This window comes from Boeremia exigua (genome assembly GCF_020726555.1).
Source record: "Boeremia exigua strain MPI-SDFR-AT-0100 chromosome Unknown C7974scaffold_1, whole genome shotgun sequence".
Classification (NCBI taxonomy): domain Eukaryota; kingdom Fungi; phylum Ascomycota; class Dothideomycetes; order Pleosporales; family Didymellaceae; genus Boeremia; species Boeremia exigua.
The window spans coordinates 666,535-684,984 of record NW_025763518.1 but is presented as its reverse complement, the minus strand read 5'-3'; the positions used below and the strand labels follow the sequence as shown (position 1 = coordinate 684,984).

General features: G+C 57.1%; 9 protein-coding genes across 9 annotated transcripts; 6 read left to right on the top strand and 3 right to left on the bottom strand.

Annotated features, from left to right (window-relative positions):
• Window positions 1-233: 233 nt before the first annotated feature.
• C7974DRAFT_298604 (autophagy related lipase-like protein Atg15) lies at window positions 234-1,986 on the bottom strand (the record flags this gene model as incomplete). The annotated part of the gene is made up of 2 exons (XM_046137701.1): window positions 234-428; window positions 478-1,986. The coding sequence occupies 2 exons, from the start codon at window positions 1,984-1,986 to the stop codon at window positions 234-236; spliced, it is 1,704 nt and encodes a 567-aa protein (XP_046002473.1).
• A 608-nt stretch (window positions 1,987-2,594) lies between these two features.
• C7974DRAFT_4071 (MFS gliotoxin efflux transporter glia) lies at window positions 2,595-4,642 on the top strand. The gene is made up of 2 exons (XM_046143200.1): window positions 2,595-3,457; window positions 3,503-4,642. Exons 1-2 carry the CDS (start codon window positions 2,829-2,831, stop codon window positions 4,533-4,535), a joined length of 1,662 nt encoding a protein of 553 aa, XP_046002472.1. The 5' UTR covers window positions 2,595-2,828; the 3' UTR covers window positions 4,536-4,642.
• Window positions 4,476-5,550, top strand: C7974DRAFT_4068 (uncharacterized protein). Its single transcript, XM_046143173.1, has 2 exons — window positions 4,476-5,104; window positions 5,156-5,550. The coding sequence occupies exons 1-2, from the start codon at window positions 4,750-4,752 to the stop codon at window positions 5,332-5,334; spliced, it is 534 nt and encodes a 177-aa protein (XP_046002471.1). The 5' UTR covers window positions 4,476-4,749; the 3' UTR covers window positions 5,335-5,550.
• A 19-nt stretch (window positions 5,551-5,569) lies between these two features.
• Window positions 5,570-8,169, top strand: C7974DRAFT_4040 (uncharacterized protein). Its single transcript, XM_046142901.1, has 7 exons — window positions 5,570-5,744; window positions 5,812-5,883; window positions 5,931-6,614; window positions 6,665-6,694; window positions 6,737-6,907; window positions 6,954-7,234; window positions 7,290-8,169. Exons 1-7 carry the CDS (start codon window positions 5,623-5,625, stop codon window positions 8,045-8,047), a joined length of 2,118 nt encoding a protein of 705 aa, XP_046002470.1. The 5' UTR covers window positions 5,570-5,622; the 3' UTR covers window positions 8,048-8,169.
• A 336-nt stretch (window positions 8,170-8,505) lies between these two features.
• C7974DRAFT_438718 (SGNH hydrolase-type esterase domain-containing protein) lies at window positions 8,506-9,379 on the top strand (the record flags this gene model as incomplete). Its single annotated transcript, XM_046145266.1, has 4 exons — window positions 8,506-8,592; window positions 8,624-8,800; window positions 8,852-8,872; window positions 8,927-9,379. The coding sequence occupies 4 exons, from the start codon at window positions 8,506-8,508 to the stop codon at window positions 9,353-9,355; spliced, it is 714 nt and encodes a 237-aa protein (XP_046002469.1). The 3' UTR covers window positions 9,356-9,379.
• Window positions 9,380-10,427: 1,048 nt separating this feature from the next.
• On the top strand, window positions 10,428-11,758 carry C7974DRAFT_347985 (glycoside hydrolase superfamily; the record flags this gene model as incomplete). The annotated part of the gene is made up of 2 exons (XM_046139406.1): window positions 10,428-10,593; window positions 10,640-11,758. 2 exons carry the CDS (start codon window positions 10,431-10,433, stop codon window positions 11,677-11,679), a joined length of 1,203 nt encoding a protein of 400 aa, XP_046002468.1. The 3' UTR covers window positions 11,680-11,758.
• Window positions 11,759-12,286: 528 nt separating this feature from the next.
• Window positions 12,287-13,225, bottom strand: C7974DRAFT_407434 (uncharacterized protein; the record flags this gene model as incomplete). The annotated part of the gene is made up of 2 exons (XM_046143240.1): window positions 12,287-12,970; window positions 13,133-13,225. The coding sequence occupies 2 exons, from the start codon at window positions 13,223-13,225 to the stop codon at window positions 12,287-12,289; spliced, it is 777 nt and encodes a 258-aa protein (XP_046002467.1).
• Window positions 13,226-13,942: 717 nt separating this feature from the next.
• Window positions 13,943-16,608, bottom strand: C7974DRAFT_419298 (putative response regulator receiver). Its single transcript, XM_046144205.1, has 3 exons — window positions 16,175-16,608; window positions 14,362-16,119; window positions 13,943-14,309 (listed from the first exon to the last, which is right to left on the bottom strand). Exons 1-3 carry the CDS (start codon window positions 16,292-16,294, stop codon window positions 13,965-13,967), a joined length of 2,223 nt encoding a protein of 740 aa, XP_046002466.1. The 5' UTR covers window positions 16,295-16,608; the 3' UTR covers window positions 13,943-13,964.
• Window positions 16,609-17,240: 632 nt separating this feature from the next.
• On the top strand, window positions 17,241-18,395 carry C7974DRAFT_438693 (uncharacterized protein; the record flags this gene model as incomplete). Its single annotated transcript, XM_046145264.1, has 1 exon — window positions 17,241-18,395. The coding sequence occupies exon 1, from the start codon at window positions 17,619-17,621 to the stop codon at window positions 18,393-18,395; it is 777 nt and encodes a 258-aa protein (XP_046002465.1). The 5' UTR covers window positions 17,241-17,618.
• Between the last annotated feature and the right edge of the window lie 55 nt (window positions 18,396-18,450).

Here is an 18,450-nt window from a genome sequence, read left to right as displayed (position 1 = left end):
GTGGTGTAGTTGGTGACTCATCCAGGATTCGCATAGATCCGTTGGTGCCGTCTCTTATCGCCTGACGTAGACGTAAGCGCTAGAAAGGAACAGGAACGTGACATTGGAAGCAGTCTGCGGCAGTCGTGGGACGTTGATGCTGATTCTACGCGGATGTGAAGATGGCTTATACAATGCCAAGCGTTCCGCGTATGACTTGTGATTCGAGATAGTTTATTGTTCTAGGGTTACTTCTATGTTGCTGTCTGAGTTGCTGTTGCGACTACCGTACGATAATAGGCAAATCCTTCCGCTGCTGGTGTTGTTGTTACAGGCATACCGTCTTTGCACCGACCGAACCAGCCTTTGCTTGAACATGTTGTGGTCGCTTCTGACGAAGTTGAAGTCGTTGTTGCGGTGGTCTGATCCTTGCAACCAAACCAGCCGGGCTACACTTGTCAACCAATGAATACGGATTTAAGTGCAAGGTTAGCTCACCGTTTTGCAAGTACTGGTGGTACTCGATTCGGAGGTAGACGTAATGACAGGGTCTGTTGTCGTCGTGGTGACTGTTGCGGTCGTCGAAGTTTCGTCACGGCATCCCCACCAGCCAGGCGTTTTGCAGGTCTCGGTTCTTGTCCTAGTGCGCGATGTGGAAGTGGGTGTCGATGTGGTCGCAGGCGTGGTGTGTGTACCGTCCTCAAACTTCCACATGAAGCAGTCAACACAGGTGACATCTTCGTCCACACATGTTGCCGCCTTCTCGTACTTTCTGTAAACGTTGTCGATAGCGTACCTCAAGCGATGGGTTGATGTACTCGGTCGCCACCCCCAGTCCTTGACGACATCGTAAGCGCAGCGCTTTCCGGTGTGGCACAGCGTCTCAAAAGCATAGCCACCAATGGAGCAGAAGCTCGAGAAGCCATTGCAGGTGCCGGTGTACACTGGATCTGCCGTATGTCCGAAATGAAAACCGCCAGTGTTCTTCCGAAGCGGAGCGACATCACCAGCTGCGGGAAGACCAAGACGTTTTGCTGCCATGGCTTGCGGGTATGCTTCAAACGTAACCGCAGGAATACCATGCTGAAGACCGATCAGAGAGGCAAGAACGCCGCCCAGACTGTGTCCAGTTGTGATGATGTTTGCATCTGGGTAAATCCGCAACACCTCCTCGAACAGTTCCAACGTCGCTTGATAGTATCGATTCGGCTTTCTCAGCTCTTCCCTTACACACTTGTCGTCGCACGTGTAAGAACCAGTCATACAGTCACAGCTCTGTTTCCACCAGTACGAGCCGCCTTGGCCACAACAGCAGGAACCAAACAGGTTGTCGTTGTCTTTGTCGTGACCCGATGTCCCGTTTCCTTCGAACATGGCGACTGTCGTGCCCTTCACAGAGAGAATGATGGTTCCGTTTGTGTCGTCGCTGAACACATGGCCCCTGATACCACTGTCGTCCCACCCAAATGGCACTGATGAATTAAAATTTTCATCTACATCCATCCATTCCGGATCCTCGGGACCAGGCTTGTAGGCATCTTCGGACATCGATGCCAGACTAATGACGGTGTCTTTGTCTTCGACATCTGGGGCGTCGACATCCTCGGCGACCCATATTGGCGACATTCTCGACCAAATCGGTCTTTGAGCATCATACTTGTGGAATTTCGAGGGCTTCTCGATAGTGATGGGGGATTTCTTGACAACGAAAGGTCCGAACTGGCCGGCAGCCTCAGCTTGGACCACTCTCCCGGCTGTCACATCCAGCCTCCTCGCACGCGGTCCCGGTTGGCCTGCGCCGTGATGAATGACGTGTCGCAAAGTTAATCCTCCATCACTGATATGCGCAGTTTCACGATCTGGAAGTGGCGAGTTGATAGAAGGGTAGAGATCCAAGTAGGAGCCTAGAATGAGAAGCAGTACCGCGACCTGCGCGAAGATACCGACAGCGAACAAGGACTTGGAAAAAGCAGTCCAACTTTGACGGGACTTTTCAGACGAGCTCATCTTCTATAGGCATTATGTGAGTGTCGATGAAGGGCGGACTGAGTAGATAAGGTCGAAAGCACAGCCGGCGCCTGGCATCGGCGCGTGACTAGGCTAACCCGCTTCGGCCGACCCATGCTCAAAAGGGTTACGTCACCCAATCACGCCTATGATCATCACGCTGCCCTCCCCTGGTCCATTATCGAGGCTTGTGAACGAGCCTCACTCAAGGTGCGCGGAGACTTTGAGATCCTAGCTTATATGCGCAAAGTAGGTTGCAGCACGTGTGTAACGTCGCCGCCCAATGAACGACTTCATCCGAGCTTGCTCTTACCACGTACATACTGCACCCACACACGTCCCACCAGACACTTGGCAAAACGCAGCATCCGGCAAGAAAAACCAACGACTCATAAAGACTGTTTCTTGTTAGATCATGCACTACATGACAGAGTTGTTTGACCCTATTCCTGCCATCTATTTACTACGATAAGAATGAGTAATTTGGTCCTACAAAAGTGCCAAGTGGCTAGTCAGACATGTATGGGTGCATTATCGCTGCCGCAGAAAGCTATCAATCTTGCAGGTTAAAGACGTGGTTTCACGCGGTTTCCGAGCAACGACTTGGCAAGACGGCAGCCTAATGCGATAGAAAGCAAGGGTCCCGCCGCACTTCCCGTGTACGGCTCGCGCTGACTGCTTACTTTAACAATCTCCCCTCCTTCCGATCCAACACCTTTCGTGGCACCCCGGTATGTGCATAGAAGGGCGTATTGTCACATGATCTCGAGAGTACTGGTATAAGAAGAGGGCATCTCCCAGTTCTAGAAGGCTGCCCATCTTCTCGCCTTCGCTCTCGCGATATGGCGACACAGCAAGCGGATTTTACCACTGATCGGCATCCCGTTGAGCTTGATACGCGCCGCCCCGATGGCACGCAGAAACTTGAACCTCCGCCTAATCCTAGCCATGAAGATGAGGCTACAGCAATACAATATCCTCGCGGCATCCGGCTTCTTTTGATCACTGTTGGGCTCGTCCTAAGCATCTTCACTTCTGCCCTCGATTCGACTATAATCTCGACAGCCATACCAGCTATCACCACGGACTTCGGGACCATTAGCGACATTGCGTGGTACGGCACGTCGATGGTTATCACCCACACCGCATTCCAGTCGTGCTGGGGTAAAGCATACAAATACTTTTCCCTGAAGACCGTCTTCCTGCTGTCATTGCTGGTCTTTGAGATTGGTAACATCATATGTGCGCTCGCACCTAACAGCGAAATACTGATATTCGGTCGTATCATAGCTGGCTGCGGCAGTGGTGGTATAATGACCGGAGCATTTATCATAATTGCGTACACAGCTGGACCAAAGTACCGCACTCTATACATGGGCGTACTTGGTGTCACGTTTGGCTGCTCAGGCGTCCTCGGACCTCTCTTAGGAGGAACGCTGACTGATGGTCCAGGCTGGCGGTTTTGCTTTTGGTAAGTCTTGGTCATATGTGTGGTGCTCAAGCTGACGTCGATCAGGATCAACCTGCCTATCGGGTTCGTCGCAGCTTCCACAATGTTCATCTGCTTCAAACCTCCTATCAAACCTAAAGAAGCTACGCTTTGGGAGAAGATTTTCCAGCTCGACTTCAACGGCGGTCTGCTTGTTGCATCTTCACTCTCCTGTTTCGTGTTAGCCATGCACTGGCTCGGCAAGTATCCCTCGACCAGTGCGCGCGTTATAGGAAGCTTTGCTGGGTCTGCTTCATTGATCGTCTGCTTCATCATCAATGAGTGGGTGATGGGTCAGAGAGCCATGATTCAGACTAGTCTCCTGAAGAACAAGATAGTGCTCGCAAACGCCTGTTATATCTTCTTCCTGGCTGGGGCCTACTTCCCGCTGCTGTACACCCTGCCAGTTCAGTTCCAGTCTGTCAATAACACCTCAGCTTCACAAAGCGGCATTCGACTGATACCGCTTGTACTGGGGATCTCGGCCGTTACGATGATGGCGAACGGTCTTCTTACCGTCTGGCGCCATTACAAGCCTCTCCTTCTGATGGGTGCTGTCTTCGCTATAGTCGGTAATGCCAACATCTACATGTCTACCGCACGCACACTCACAAGCGAGTGGGTGGGTTACGAGATCCTCACTGCCATCGGAATCGGCATGGCACTCCAGATCCCGGTCATCGCTAACCAGGCTTCAGTCTCAGCAGATGACATGGCGGCTGTGACAACGCTTACACTGTTTATGGAAAACTGTGGAGAGACGCTTTTCGTTGCGTCAAGTGAGGGAGCTTTCACGAATGGTTTGCTATCGAGCCTTGCAGACAGACTGCCAGATGTTGACCCAAAGACTGTACTGGATGCTGGCGCAACACAGGTTCGGAGTCTCTTCAGTGGTGGAGAACTCGAACAGGTACTGCGGAGCTATCTCGATGGATGCAAGACTGGCCACCTCATTACTGTCGCATGCGGTGCAATGGCTGGCTTGATTTCCTGCACGAACGCAGGACCAGCGGTGTTGATCTGGTTGAAGGCGAAGATAAAGAAACCACACGAGCGATAGATAGTGGTTATTTCAGATCTCGAGATTTAGGAGATGAAATGCAGTTTACTTATAACTATCTTCTCTTGTGTCGGTCCGGATGGTGCAGACGCTTTTACATCCGTGCCGCACCCGAAGTACCAGGCTGCAACTTCGAGAACATCACACATACTACTAAAGGCAGCTCTCACTTTCTCTACTTCTGCAAGTTATCGATCTGCTTATCTCCATTGATATGCCTATCAAATCTATCATCGCCGTGGCTATGCCGCCGCTCCATCTTCTCGCATACTCAACGCTGCTCGGGACTGAGTTATATCAAAGTTTTGTTATGACCAAGCTTGCCTACCAGGCCTTGCCACGTTCTGCTTTCACAAGCCTACAAAAGCGTGTCTTTCCGGTCTATTTCAAAGGACAGACACTGCTCCTTGGTCTGGTCGTCCTCACACTGCCGCCTGGTGGCCCGAAGTCTCTGGTAGACAACCAGACCAGCGCGTTCGCCTTCGCCGTGGCCGGTGGAAGTGCGCTCTTGAATCTGTTTGTTTATGGACCGGAAACACAGAGGCTCATGATCGAAAGGGTGCATCAAAGTATGCTTCAACCGGGGATGTACGTCAGCAACGACAACTAACAGCGCGCAGCGACCCGCGACTCCAACAGATCCACAAGTACGGATGGAATTACCAGCGAGATGCATAAACTGAATCGCTCATTCTCCCGAGCACATGCGATGAGCATTCACTTGAATCTTGTTACTGTTATTGCAACGCTATACTATGGCTGGCGGCTATCATCGAGGCTGAACTTTGAGGTTGCGTGATAGTCATAAACGACGAACATCTAGGTACATGTTGGACAGTCTATCTGGCGTACTTTAGATGATAAGTGATAGTTGATCAGTGATAAGTGATAAGCGATAACAAAGATGGTTGTACGAAAGTACGATTAATGTTTGCATTGATGATGAAAGGGGTGTTTAGTTGCGCATCAGGCGCCCAATGATGAGGGCGGCACGGCTGCAGTCATTACCTCCGACCCGTACACGGCCTCATCATTCTACCTCCAACACCACACGTGCGTCTTGCGCGGTCACCTGAACATCGTCGAAATGAGTGACGACGAGCAATCTGTTGCGAGAGCAGCTATCTCGCGGACACTACAAGCTTGTCAAAGATGCCGCTCGTTGAAGACCCGCTGCTTACCGAGCAGCCAGCCAGGCACGTGTCAACGGTATGTATCGTACAAGAATTGGCGTGCATAGCACGGCCTTTCTATGCTAGGCTAACCAATTGCGCAGTTGTATGACTGGTGGACGTGAATGCGCATGGGCCGATGCTCCTCGTAGGGCTAGAAAGCTACGAGCACCGTCGTAAGGTTCACCCTCGAAGTTGTGAACTGCATCTAAGCTAGCGATAGACGCATCTCGCAGGTCGAACACAAGATCGATGGGCTTGTTGCGAGTCTTGTCAACCCACCTGCAACGCTGTCCAAAACCCCGGTATCTGCACCGGTCTCTGAAGAGTGTGAACGTCCACCGCTATTAGGAGGCGACTTCGCACCACATCCAAGCCGAAAGGGGAGACCTAGAGCACCTGGTACTTGGCTCCCTTTTCCTTCGTCGTTCGAGCAGCAACCTGAACCTGCAGAGACACCTGCACAGCAAGGAGCGGAAGGTGAAGACGCGGCTGATCGTCATTACATCGAACAAATCCGCTCCATACACAGCTTTGGTGAAAATGATGACGATTGCGAGTTCTCGGAATGTACTTCGAAGCCATCGACACGGCGTGAAGAACCAATCAAAGACAACCTTATTGATGACCTTGTAGCTTCAGGAGAAGCAGACGTTCTATTGCGTGAGTACAGAAAGATGTCGAATTCTTTTCCGTTCGTACCTTTGGCTCCAGACACCACAGTGCAGCAGCTTAACCACGACGCGCCTATGCTCTTCCTTGCAATGATAACTGCTGCATCATGGAGAGATCACAAGGTTCAGAAGTCTCTGGATGCCATTTACCGACAAGAACTCGCTCATCGTACAATCATAAAGCCACGAAGAAATCTCAGTCTCGTACAAAGCGTGCTTGTATATCTGTCATGGTGAGACGCGTATCTTCATCTTCAACCCGTGTAACTTACATGATGCTCAGGTACCACTATGTGTTCTCCCACAAAACCCAGTAAGTGCGTGCCATCATCAACCTACTAGGCTGACGTGATAGGCAAATCTTCTTCCTCCATCATCTGGTCATTGGACTTGCACTTGACATCGGTCTCCATCGCGACACGCGGTCCTTGTTGTTTGTGCGCCTAAAAAAACCAGATCAAGTCCAACCCCAAATGAAGCGTGAACGTCAACGTACATTTCTAGGTTGCTATTATCTCGCTTCCATGTACGTTCATCCATCACTCAGTGTACGCGTCCTAATCTCGGAACAGGCTCTCCGCGTCTATGCAAAAGCCGAACTTACTTAAGCACAATTCCGACATGACCGAATGGGCGCAAGAATTAAAAGACTACAGAGAGTATCCCACTGACGAAGTGCTTGGTCATCTCATCTCACTTCGACAGATAGAGGACGAGATTCAAGACACACTTTTCACTGGATGCGGTGCAGATGCTCAACTCACCGACACTCGTGTGGTGATGCATATGCGCTTTCTAGAAACCCGGCTCGATGCCTGGAAACGGGACAGCGAGGGTGTAACATGCCAGCGAAGTAAGCTTTTCGCCCACAGCACTGAGCAGAAAGATTGATTCTAACTCATGTCCAGTGCTTCTCTTGTCTCATGCATTCGCTGACATGACGCTACACTCAATTGCGCTTCGTCCCTTGCTCAAGTCCACGCAGCCGCCAGCGGACAATAGCATTCACATTAAAGCGTTGCTCTCAGCTTTGGAGGCAGGGAAGCGTTTTTTCGATACTTTGTTGTCCGAACCGGCATCTGATTACTATCTCCTTTCCTTTCCGGAGTGGATGCGGTTTCCAGCGGCCATGATGACCGTTGCAAGACTGTGCATCCCCACTGATGCGCATACTATGGTGGGTTGGGATGTGCAAGCAGCGCAGAATCTGGTGCGACTGGAAATCTGTCTCGAAGCTCTCTGTTATCGATTCCAGAACCTTTCAGCCTCTGACAAGGCCACACTGACTCGTCCTAGCTTTTGGTGGGCCATGCGATATTTGACGGATCTGACCCGAACCTGGTACGTCCGAAAGCTTAGTCCTCAGACACAAGATCGTGGCTCGAGTCGCCCTACACCGAACAACGATACTGCAAATAGTCTCTTGCGTCTGGGTCCTGGAGCCCTACCGACACCCCCAGACGGAGGCTTGCAAGATCATTTCGCCGACTCTGCACACACGGACTTTGGCGGTGAGGACATGGATATCGGCGCCAATGTCGATATGGGCAACGATCCTTTCGCGTTTGCAAGGTCCGCGGATTTCGACATGGAGCAATTCTTCGACATGGGAATATGGGGAGACGAAGCATACCACAGCATGGGTTTCGGGGACATGGCTTTCTGATCCATCCGTCCGGCGAGTTTGGAAACGACCGGAGTTTACTGGAAAGTCATGTGTAGCACAAACAGGAATCTCGGCCTTAAATGTCGCGAATACCTTGTCGATCATCTCCCACCCCGCAAGGTTAACCCCACAAACTAGGGACTCCCCGAAATGAACGCGAGAAACATGCTCGAATTGGAATAGGCCGTTTGCTGTGCGCCGGACTTGCGATCGAGTTGCAGGAAGACTTAACCTCAATTGGTGGATGTCAATGACGTGCGTTGTATGTATATTACGTTCTCCGAACGTCGCCGCACCAGAGAGCATTGCGGTATTCCTTCCGCTTCCACACATGTATAATGTGTTGCTGCAGCGTAGATCGTCAAGCTCAATCCTTGTGTATAAAGGCATTAACGCCGCTATTGATATTCTACCTTTAAGAAATCACAAAAACACCGAGCAAAACGCACCAAAACACCATGCGCTTCACGCTTCTGGGTTTCGTCTCTGCGGCTCTTGCACTGCCAGCAGCCCTGCAGTCTCGTGCTGAGGAGTCCATCTACTGGGTACTGGCTGGCGATTCTACCACCGCTCCAGCTGGAGGATGGGGGTGATGCCTTTTTGGCCACTACTGTTGCGGAAGGTTCCTCAGGACACAACTACGGCCATAGCGGCGCAACGACCAAGTCCTTCCGGGCTGGCGGTGATTGGGGATGGGTGATCGACGATGTAGGCGCTCACAAAGACGACTACAAAGTATATGTCACCATCCAGGTACGCGTCCTCAGACTTTGCCACTCCTTCTAGCATGCTAACAGCTAAAAGTTCGGGCACAACGATCAGAAGGTAAGGTCCAGAAAGTCCAGCAGACAGCTGTGACAATGCGCTGACAACTTCTAGCCAGCAAATGGTGTCTCGCTTGCTGACTACAAGGTCAACCTCGCGAATTTCGCCGCTGAAGCCACCTCGGCAGGTGCCACACCTATCCTGCTCACTCCTTTGACTCGCCGCAGCTTCAGCGGCGGTAAGGTCATCGAGAACCTTGCCAACGAGACCGCTGCGACCATCGAGGTTGCCGAGGCGAACGGTCTGCACTGGATCAATCTGAACGAGGCATCCACCAAGTACGTCAACGCCATTGGGTCGAGCGCGGCAGACAAGTACAACCTGGCTGCCGGTGACCGCACGCACGTTAACGAGTGGGGTGGCGTTGTCTTTTCCAGGATCGTCAGTGATTTGTTGGTTGGAAAGTACCCTGAGGAGTTTGAGAGCGCGACGTTGAAGAACGAGACGCTAAGCGCTCTGATTGCTGCGGGTACGGCTGCATGATCGCTTTGAAGTGTAGAAAGCGAATTCATATCGATATCTCTTCCCTCTTTAAGTCTCGCTGTCCAACATTTCTACTTGTTTTTTTCCATTCAATGCTGGCACACGTACTTTCTGCAAATAGTCGCGCCCGAGGTTTCGATGAAGGGAGTATACAGTGCATCTTCCGGCTCGTTTCGCCACTGAGACATATCACAGTCTTGATTCCAATAGTCGAGAAAGCTTGTCCGTCTCCAAAGGGAAGTCGGCAGGTCCTTTTAATTGGACACGATCGGCAGGTGGGGCTAGCTCGCCATGACTAGTGTATGTTGCCGCACTCCTTTCTTTCACCGCCATCGTTCAGCACCAGGCTTGCGCTTGCTTTGGGTAGTGCGTAAACATCCAGATTTGTCCACACAGCACTAGCCTGTGTAGCAAAAGGCAACGAAATGACGGCAACCTCCAGTGGATTCTCGCCTACTCAGCTGTTCATGACGTACAAAGAGCACTTCCATGTCCCCGCAGCTCACCTACCAGCGATCTCAACACATGCGAATGACTACACATGCCGTTTCGGAGGCGAACATGTTACCCGCAGTGGTAAAGCCGCCCGCCCGGCCTCGGGAACAGGCTCTCGAACGCAGGTGGTCGAGCTCCGGGCCAAAAACAGCATCGCACGGTTCTGAGAGTCGTTCTAGTACTGGTCAAAGCCATCGCCACAGGAACCGGGAATCTTATTCCCCACGGCTGCAGGTCCGCGGTGCCTGTCGCCGTGCTTTTGCCCCAGAGCCGCGGTCACATGGCTCGCCGAGTGGGCCTGTTCATCCACAGCACGACCATCAAATCTGCTGCTAGACGGTTGAATTGGCCAATCATGACACCACTGCACTGGCTAGCTCGGATGGCTTCAATCTAAATGCTGGGGTAAAGAGAGCCTCGAGGAGAACGGTCCCGCTGTATAGTGCTCCGGGCCCAAAGCGGGCAAGCGCAGCCTTGGCCTACAATATCAGATAGTACAAATGCAATGTCATTTGGACGAGCTTGAAAATTATCGAGGCTCTCTGCTTTCTCAGACTTCGACACTCACGGATCTTTCAAGATGCGTTGCGACGTTGCTCTCACTGCGCTCCTCGCATCCGGTGCGACTGCTGCGGCCGTGAAGAAGGGATTCGTTACCACAAAGGGCACTACCTTCCAGCTTGATGGCAAGGACTTCTACTTTGCTGGGTCCAATGCCTACTATTTCCCGTTCTTTCAGGTGGGTTCGACACACCTACTCAATCAATCGATTCTGACCATACCAGCAAGCTTCCGATGTCGAGAAAGGTCTTTCGGCAGCGAAGAAAGCTGGCCTGAACGTATTCCGTACATGGGGCTTCAACGACCGCAACCGTACCACTGTCGCGGGAGGACTCCCCCAGTACGGTGGCGAGGGCGCCGGCGGCACCGACCTCATCATGCAGTGGTGGAACAACGGCAAGGCCGAAATCAACCTCGCGCCCTTTGACAAGGTCGTTGCCGCCGCCGAAAAGACGGGCATGAAGCTCATCGTCGCCTTCACCAACAACTGGGCCGACTACGGCGGCATGGACGTCTACACGACCAACCTGGGCGGCCAGTTCCACGACGACTTCTACCGCGACCCCAAGATCAAGGCCGCGTTCAAGAAATACGTCAAGGCCTTTGTCCAGCGCTACAAGAACTCGCCCGCCATCATGGCCTGGGAGCTCGCCAACGAGCCGCGCTGCGGCGCAGACGGCGTCCGCAACCTGCCGCGCTCCACAACCTGCACGCCCGACCTGATCACCGGGTGGATCGACGAGATGAGCACGTACGTCAAGAGCCTCGACAAGGACCACCTGGTGACGTGGGGCGGCGAGGGCGGGTTCAACATCGCCAGCGACGACTGGGCGTACAACGGCGCCGACGGCGGCGACTTCGACAAGGAGCTCAGCCTGAAGAACGTCGACTTCGGCGTGTTCCACTCGTATCCCGATTGGTGGAGCAAGACAGTGCCGTGGACGGTGCAGTGGATCAAGGACCACGCGGCGTCGGGCCGCAAGGCGAAGAAGCCCGTCGTGCATGAGGAGTACGGCTGGCTGACCGACGATAAGAGGCAGGAGTATCTCGGCAAGAGCGACAACCAGACCAGGCTTGAGGTCGTGGGGCTGTGGCAGCAGACCAGTCTGAAGGAGAAGATGAGCGATATGTACTGGCAGTATGGGTATGGCGGGTACTCGACGGGGCCGAACCACAACGATGGGTTTACGATTTACTTGGAGGATGCCGAGGCGAAGGAGCTGGTGTATGAGCACGCGAAGAGGGTGAACGCGCTGAACAAGAAGTAAGCGTGAGCTTGGTTGGTTGAAGTTGCAAAATACATCTTCAGTTGATGCACGTTTATCTTGAAGTATGTGAATGTCGTTCATGACCGAGTGCCTGGTTCTGGTGTCGAGACCTCGACGCAGTGCCTCACACTTCTAAAAGATTCGGCGCTATGCCACAGATTAGCTGAGTATAGAATGGGCAAATGACTGGATGAAGGGAATTGGAGCAACGCGTTCTTCTTGTGAAACCAATGTTTCGTCCTGGGAACTGGCAGATATTCGTGACCAACCTGCCGAAACGAAGCCTCCCAACCTGTCGAAATAGAGCTACCCAGTCTGTTGAACTAGAGTTACCTAGTCTGTCGAAACAGAGTGACCTAGTCCATTGGAACAGAGCAACCCATCCCGTTGAAGAAGATCAACCTCGTCTGTTGAAGCAGATCACCCCAGTCCGTTGAACCAAAGCCACCCAACCCACCACCCCAGAGCAACCCACCCGTCAAACCGAACAACCCAACCCCCTCCTGCCCGCCAGCCCACTAACCCTCTTAACCCCAAACCCTCTTAACCCCAAACCCTCTTAACCCCAAACCCTCTTAACCCCAAACCCTCTTAACCCCAAACCCTCTTAACCCCAAACCCTCTTAACCCCAAACCACCCAACCTCCCCCACCACCGCCCGCCCCCCAACAACCCCCTCCACCCCCTCCCTCAGCCTCTGCAGCTCCTCCCCCCCGTCCCTCTCGGAGACTTCAAACGTCGCCATGAGGAGGTACCCCGGCGCGTCGCGTGGCACCATGACGTTCCTGTCGCGCGCGGCGGCGCTGACGAGGGCGTATTGTTTCAGGTTGCGGAAGGAGGGGAGGGGGGAGAGGAGGGGGGGGAGGGTTGTGGTGAGCCAGGTCTCGAAAGCCTGGGGCTCGGGGGAGGGGGAGGGGGTGGATGGCGGGGAGAGGGTGATGCTCGCGACCACCGTCTGCCCAGACGCCACGCCTCTCGCACCGTTCGTCGCAGCGCCTTCCTCCGCCGCCGCCGCCGCCGCAACATCGCCAGACCCAGACCCAGACCCAGCCAGCTCCGCGTAAAACCGTATATCAAACACGGCATGCGCGTAAATCCGCCCCACAGTCTCCCGATCCGGTTCCGCGCCCGCAATGGCCAGGAACGCGGGATCCTGCGCGTACGCGAGCGACGGGAAGGAGTACGTGATCAGGTGCGGGGGGTGGGTGGAGGGGGACGACGCGGGGAGGAGCGCGGTGTAGCGGGTTGCGGCGGGGACGCCGGGGAGCGCGAAGACTTCGGGGGCGTGGTCCTGGGTGTGTTAGGGGGGGTCGGGAGCAGAGGGGAAGAAGGATCAGAGGGGAAGAAGGAGATCTTTGGGGGGGGGGGGGTCCAAGGGAACGGATTATGGAGTGGCAGTGAAGGTGAAGGGATTATGGAGCGGTCGTAGAGCGCAAAGCAACAACCAACGTACCTCCTCATACCACTCATCAAACTGCTCAACACTCAGCGACTCAGGCGCCACGATATCCGACGCCACCCAGAGAATGCCCGCGCGCTGAGCCATGGTCGCGAGGTCAGTTCAGATCAGAGCAGATCAGAGCAGAGCGAGCTTGCGCCGATAGCAGTAGCCCCGCGGCGGGGGGTACAAATACCTAGTACATATAGTACTGTGCTGTTAGGCTTCCAACGGCGATCGCGCGGGCTGGGCTGTCGTGCTTGCTCCATGTGACGGCGGGCCGTGTGGAGCACGGCGTGCTAGCACTGCTTGTTCGCACCTAGCACAGCTTGTTAGCACGCGCTGTTAGCACCGAGAAGGGCCCGGCCGGCGACAAGGGACGGAAAAGGGAAAGCGGAGGTCTGGCGGTGAAAGCAACGCTTGGAGAACGAGCCGGCGCGGGCCGGGCACACATCTTACATCTTACATCTCACATCGCATGTCAAACGGCGGTGGGAGTGTGTGTTCGATTACAATTACGCCCCTCCTATGTACCAGCTCCTCGGGGGCTACTCCTCCTCCGTGCGCCGCTGTGGCGCGGGCGCACACCTCTGCCGCCAACTCTTACACGAGCAATATGCTGCTCAAAACGTGGGCCGCGCTCTGCGCGCGCCGCCGACAAGCCGCTCGCCGCTGGAAATGTAACGCTGGAAGACGCCGCTGACAAAGGAAATGACATGCAGGACGTGCTGGGCAGCCGGAGATGCAGGGAGACAGAAGGTTGTACAATCTAAGGCATTGGAACTTTTGTGTGCCGGACTCAGGGCCGGTCGGGGGGGGGGGGGGTGGTGTGACGGGCTGGGCGTTACTACGCGCTCTCGAGGTCGGGCGTCGGGGTTTCGCTCTCGTCCTCGAGCACGGAGGGAGGGGCCTGGACAAGGCTCTTCCTCTTGGCCTTCTTGTCCTCCTTCTCCTGGGCGGACAGGCCGTTGGTCTCTGCTGTGTTCGCAGCCGGTGCCGCGGGCTTGGCGGCCGGCTTTCGTGCTGGGGCAATGCTGGCCATGCTCGTGGACATGTTGTTGGCGTTCTTGTCTTTGGCGCTGTCCGAGTCCTTTGCAAAGTCCTTCCACTTCCGCCAGCCGTCAAAGTCGATCAGGGCCTGCATGCAGCCCCACTCCTTGACCTTGCGCTCCAGCCAGACGAAGTTGACGGGCTACGTGGGTCAGTATGAGTCAGACATGATGTTAAAGACAATGAGGTCTTACCTTGGTCAAGAAGTCGTTGCAGCCAGCGGCCAAGGCCTCGTGCCTGTCGCTCTGCAGGGAGCTCGCAGTGAGCGCGACGATGATGACGGGGCTCTTGAACAGATTCCTGTCGCCCAGCTTGTCGTCGGCGACCAGCTCGAGGTCCGAGCCGTTCTGGTGGTCGAGCCGCGTGTTGGGCGCCTCGCTGCTGCCGCTGCTGAAGACGCCGATGCTGTTGACGCGCTCCAGTCGGCGGATCTCCTTGGTCGCCTCCAGCCCGTTCATCACAGGCAGCTGGATGTCCATGAGCACCAGATGGAAGCCGCCGGCCTTCCACTTGGTCACGGCCTCCTTTCCGTTCATGGCGCGCTGCCACCGGACTTTCAGCCTCTGCATGAAGGCGCCCAGAACGCGCAGGTTGATGATGTTGTCCTCGACGATCAGCACGTTGATGGGCGGCACGGAGCCGTCCAGCAGGCCCGCCGGCAGACTCGGTGCCTCGGCGGGCGCGGGCTTCTTGCGCTTCTTCTTGTCGGGCCGCGGCGAGGCGACGCGCACGGCGGGCGGGGTGTCGTGCTGGATGCGCACGGGCGGGTCGACGGGGGCCGGGGGCGTGGGGATGGGGGCGTTGGAGGCCTGCGAGTGCTTGTCGGCCGAGGCGGACGAGTCGTGGCGCGGGCGGGCGGGGCGGGGGTTGGCGGCGGACGAGGCGATGCCGCCGGCCAGGGTGGTGGGCGAGGAGGTGGTGTGGCGGGCGGCGCGCGGGCGGCTGTTGTGGTGCAGGCGGCGGGTGGCGCCGCCGGGCGAGGGCAGGGCCGGCAGCTGGCCGCCGTTGGTGAGCACGGCGATGGAGTGGGCGGGGTGGGCGGGGTGCTGGACGGCGGGCGAGGGCACGGCGGCGGGCATGGGCGGGAAGTACTCGGTCTGGGTGTGCTGGGCGTCGTCGTGGTGGGCGTAGTACAGCGGCACGCGTGGCGACGGGCGGGGGGTGCGGCGCGTGGGCACGTCGATGAGCAGGGCCTCGTGCACCGTCTGGCCGCCGGGGTAGTAGGCGTCGAGGGTGCGGCACATGTCCTCCTCGGGCCCCAGGGTGCGCTCCGGGCCCTGGGCGGCGTCGCGGGGCGCGATGCGGATGGCCACGTCGGGGGCGTCGAAGCTGCGGCCGAGCGAGTTGGCGTACTTGCGCAGGATCATGTCGCGCACGTCGTCGACCAGGTCGTCCTCGCCGATCTGCACCAGCGTGGCCGAGGCGTTGGGCCGCCTGACCCAGATCTTGCGGTGCAGCATGGCGGCGATGGCGGTGGCCGGCACGTCGTCTGGGGGCGGCAGCGGCGCGAGGTCGGGGGCCAGCAGCGTCGTGAGCACGCGCGCGTCGGGCGGGGCGACGAGCGACTGGCGGCGCAGCGGGCTCGGCGGGTGGTGGGCGGGCGCGGCGGGCAGCGCAGAGGGCAGCGCAGACGGCGAGCTGAGGTCGACGGTGCGAGGCTCGGCGGGCGCGGGCGTCGGGGCGGGCGGGTGCACCGGCGCGTGCACTGGCGTGGGGGCCTCGAGCGTCAGCTGCGGGCAGACGGGATCGGGGGCGCGGTCGCGGTCGTCGCAGTCGGCGGACGCGGACGTGGTGGTCGACGGGCGCGTGGCGGGCGATCGGCTGCGCGAGCTGGCCGTGGCGGTGGCCGTGGCCGTGTTCTGCGAGTGCTGCGAGTGCTCGGCGCGGATGTCGGGCTTGCCTGCGACGTCGCCGCGGAACTCGTCGCGCGCCGGCTTCTGCAGCACCTCCGACTGCGCCAGGCGCGCGGGCGCCTGTTCCTCGCTGGGCCGCAGCTTGCCCAGCGACAGGCTCTTGCGCAGCGAGCTGGGCGTCCGCGGCGGCGCGAGGGTCGCTGCCGGCGCTCGTGTGCGAGCTGCGGCGCAGGAAGCGCGGCAGGTGGAAGCGGCGCGACGACTTGATGCTCATGCCCGCGAGCAGCCGGTGGCCGAGGGCATGCAGTTGTCGACGCGGGTGCTGGGCTGGCAGTAGAGCGGCGGGGGCAGCAGACCGGAGACAGCAGAGCAGACCGTAGACAGCAGAGCAGACCGTAGACGGCAGAAGGAGCAGCGCAGCGCAGCAGAAACAGACAGCAGCAGCAACGGCAGACAGCAGACAGCGGCACAACACAGTGCCAGGCGGGCAAGGAGCGTATTCAGGTCAGGTCGAGGCAGAAAGGAGCGCGCTATTGTTGTTGTCTCTTCGCACCCGTCCATCGCCTGCCATGGTCATGTCTTCTAATCTGGACGCTTGGGCGCTGCACTCCGAGTCGCCCAAATGAGCCAGCCCACTCGCACCTCTGCACCGCTGGCCACCGTCCGCTGCACGCTGCCCGCTGCCTTTGCAGCAGCGTTGCAGTGTCTCGCCACGCCTGCACACACGCCCAAAGCCCCGCAACACGCCCGCCCGAAACACCCACCAGCACCGCTCCACCACCTGCCTCGCCGCGCCCCATGGCAACACCGCAACACTCCTGGGCTAACCCTGCTGCCCGCACGCCAGCTCACTCTGTGCCGCGCCCACTGCCCCCGTGGCCTTCCTGCCTGCCCGCCCGCACCGAACGTATGGCTGCGGCCTCTGCGCGCGCCGGAGCGCCGTGCGTCGCCGTCGCCACAGCTGCACTTCACCCTCAAAGCCTGATCTGATATCGCCCCAACGCGGCTAGCGCGCTCTGCCATGCAGCCGACGACACCACGCGAGCTGCATGCGGGCCGCTGAATCGGGCCAAGTCTAACCTGCCTCACTCAGACACGCTGCTCGTGCTGCGGAACCCGGTTTCCGAGGCGTGTATCGCCGATGGCGTACCATGTGTGTTGCTGACTAAGCACGCCCGTTGCGCTAGTATTGCCATCAACATCATGTAGCAACGCTATCAGTATCCTGAAGCAACTGTCTTACCTGCTATATCGACACCACTTTTACAATTACCATGCACCAAGAACAGCATCGCCGTGTCTCCCGCATCACTAACATACACCTCAACCGGCCGTTTCAACCAGCCGCCGCTCCCGAGACCCTCGAGCCCAGCAGAGACACGCCGTTGCAGTGTGTCGTGATATCTAGGTCGTAATATCCGGGTCGTGATATCTATGGCCGTGTTCCGCGGACCATTTCACCCGCTTGCTCCGCGGAACCGCTGAGATACACACTGATACACACTGACACGCACTGACACACATCACTGCCACAGCCCACTGCTACAGGCGTGACAACGCACCTCACCGACTGTATATCCGTATCCGTGACCGCGCGCATGCACGGCGCGAGACAGTCTTCACCGTCTGGCGTCACGGCGAGAGATTGTAGACAGACACGGTCAGCGTATATAGCGTACAAGTGTTTGTCGGCGTGCCGTAGCGACACGCTGCGATTGCAGAGCAACGGAGAAGCACACGTCCATCATTATCCCGCGTCTGAATCAAGGTACTGGATGCGGAACCCGTTTCTGCCCGCTGCGAAGAGCAAGCCCACGACCGCGCTGCGCGCGCCGTCGCCGTCGCTGTCTTTCTTTGCGTTTCCCACGCCCAAAGCTGCGTATCCAGGTCCAAATGGTAAGACAGCGGCGAAGCAGGACGCGAGTCTCGTGTGTCCGGTGTGCAGCCACACCCTGCCCCCTCCCCCCCATTCCCCAGACACCCCGTCCCCGCCATCCTCCACCCCTCCCCAAGACCCAGCAAGACCGAAAGCCCCCTTACACTCCTCGCATCCTGCACAACCCTCAAAGCCCTCAAAGCCCTCAAAGCCCTCACATCCACATCCACATCCACACCCATACCCACAGCCTGCAGTACAAGTCCGAGCACAAGCACAAGCACAAGCACAAGCACAAGTCCTCGCCTGCGCACCCTGCACAGCCCGCTTTCTGCAGCGCGAAGCCCAGGAGCGTGTGTGCGTGGGCGGGTTGACGCGGTTCCCTGCGCTGCTGGAGGGGGGTGGTGGTGGTGGGGGGGAGGCGAGGGAGTGGAGGGGGTTGAGGGGGGGAAAGCGAGGGCGGAAGCAAGGGAGGGTTGGCAAAGTGCTAGGGCTGTAGGGCTGTAGACAGACGGTGACGGGGGATGGTAAGTAAAGACTCGACAACTCACAAC

What these genes read in the sequence shown, in the direction of transcription:
- C7974DRAFT_4071 (XM_046143200.1), top strand. Translation starts at nt 2,829, where the DNA reads ATGGCGACACAGCAAGCGGATTTTACCACTGATCGGCATCCCGTTGAG. An exon ending in GGCTGGCGGTTTTGCTTTTG is followed by an intron (nt 3,458 to 3,502) that starts GTAAGTCTTGGT and finishes GACGTCGATCAG; the next exon opens with GATCAACCTGCCTATCGGGT.
- C7974DRAFT_4068 (XM_046143173.1), top strand. Translation starts at nt 4,750, where the DNA reads ATGCCTATCAAATCTATCATCGCCGTGGCTATGCCGCCGCTCCATCTT. An exon ending in GATCGAAAGGGTGCATCAAA is followed by an intron (nt 5,105 to 5,155) that starts GTATGCTTCAAC and finishes AACAGCGCGCAG; the next exon opens with CGACCCGCGACTCCAACAGA.
- C7974DRAFT_4040 (XM_046142901.1), top strand. Translation starts at nt 5,623, where the DNA reads ATGAGTGACGACGAGCAATCTGTTGCGAGAGCAGCTATCTCGCGGACA. An exon ending in GTGCTTGTATATCTGTCATG is followed by an intron (nt 6,615 to 6,664) that starts GTGAGACGCGTA and finishes CATGATGCTCAG; the next exon opens with GTACCACTATGTGTTCTCCC. An exon ending in GTGTTCTCCCACAAAACCCA is followed by an intron (nt 6,695 to 6,736) that starts GTAAGTGCGTGC and finishes CTGACGTGATAG; the next exon opens with GCAAATCTTCTTCCTCCATC.
- C7974DRAFT_419298 (XM_046144205.1), bottom strand. Translation starts at nt 16,294, where the DNA reads ATGAGCATCAAGTCGTCGCGCCGCTTCCACCTGCCGCGCTTCCTGCGC. An exon ending in AGCTCGCTGCGCAAGAGCCT is followed by an intron (nt 16,120 to 16,174) that starts GTCGCTGGGCAA and finishes CGCCTGGCGCAG; the next exon opens with TCGGAGGTGCTGCAGAAGCC. An exon ending in GCAACGACTTCTTGACCAAG is followed by an intron (nt 14,310 to 14,361) that starts GTAAGACCTCAT and finishes TGACCCACGTAG; the next exon opens with CCCGTCAACTTCGTCTGGCT.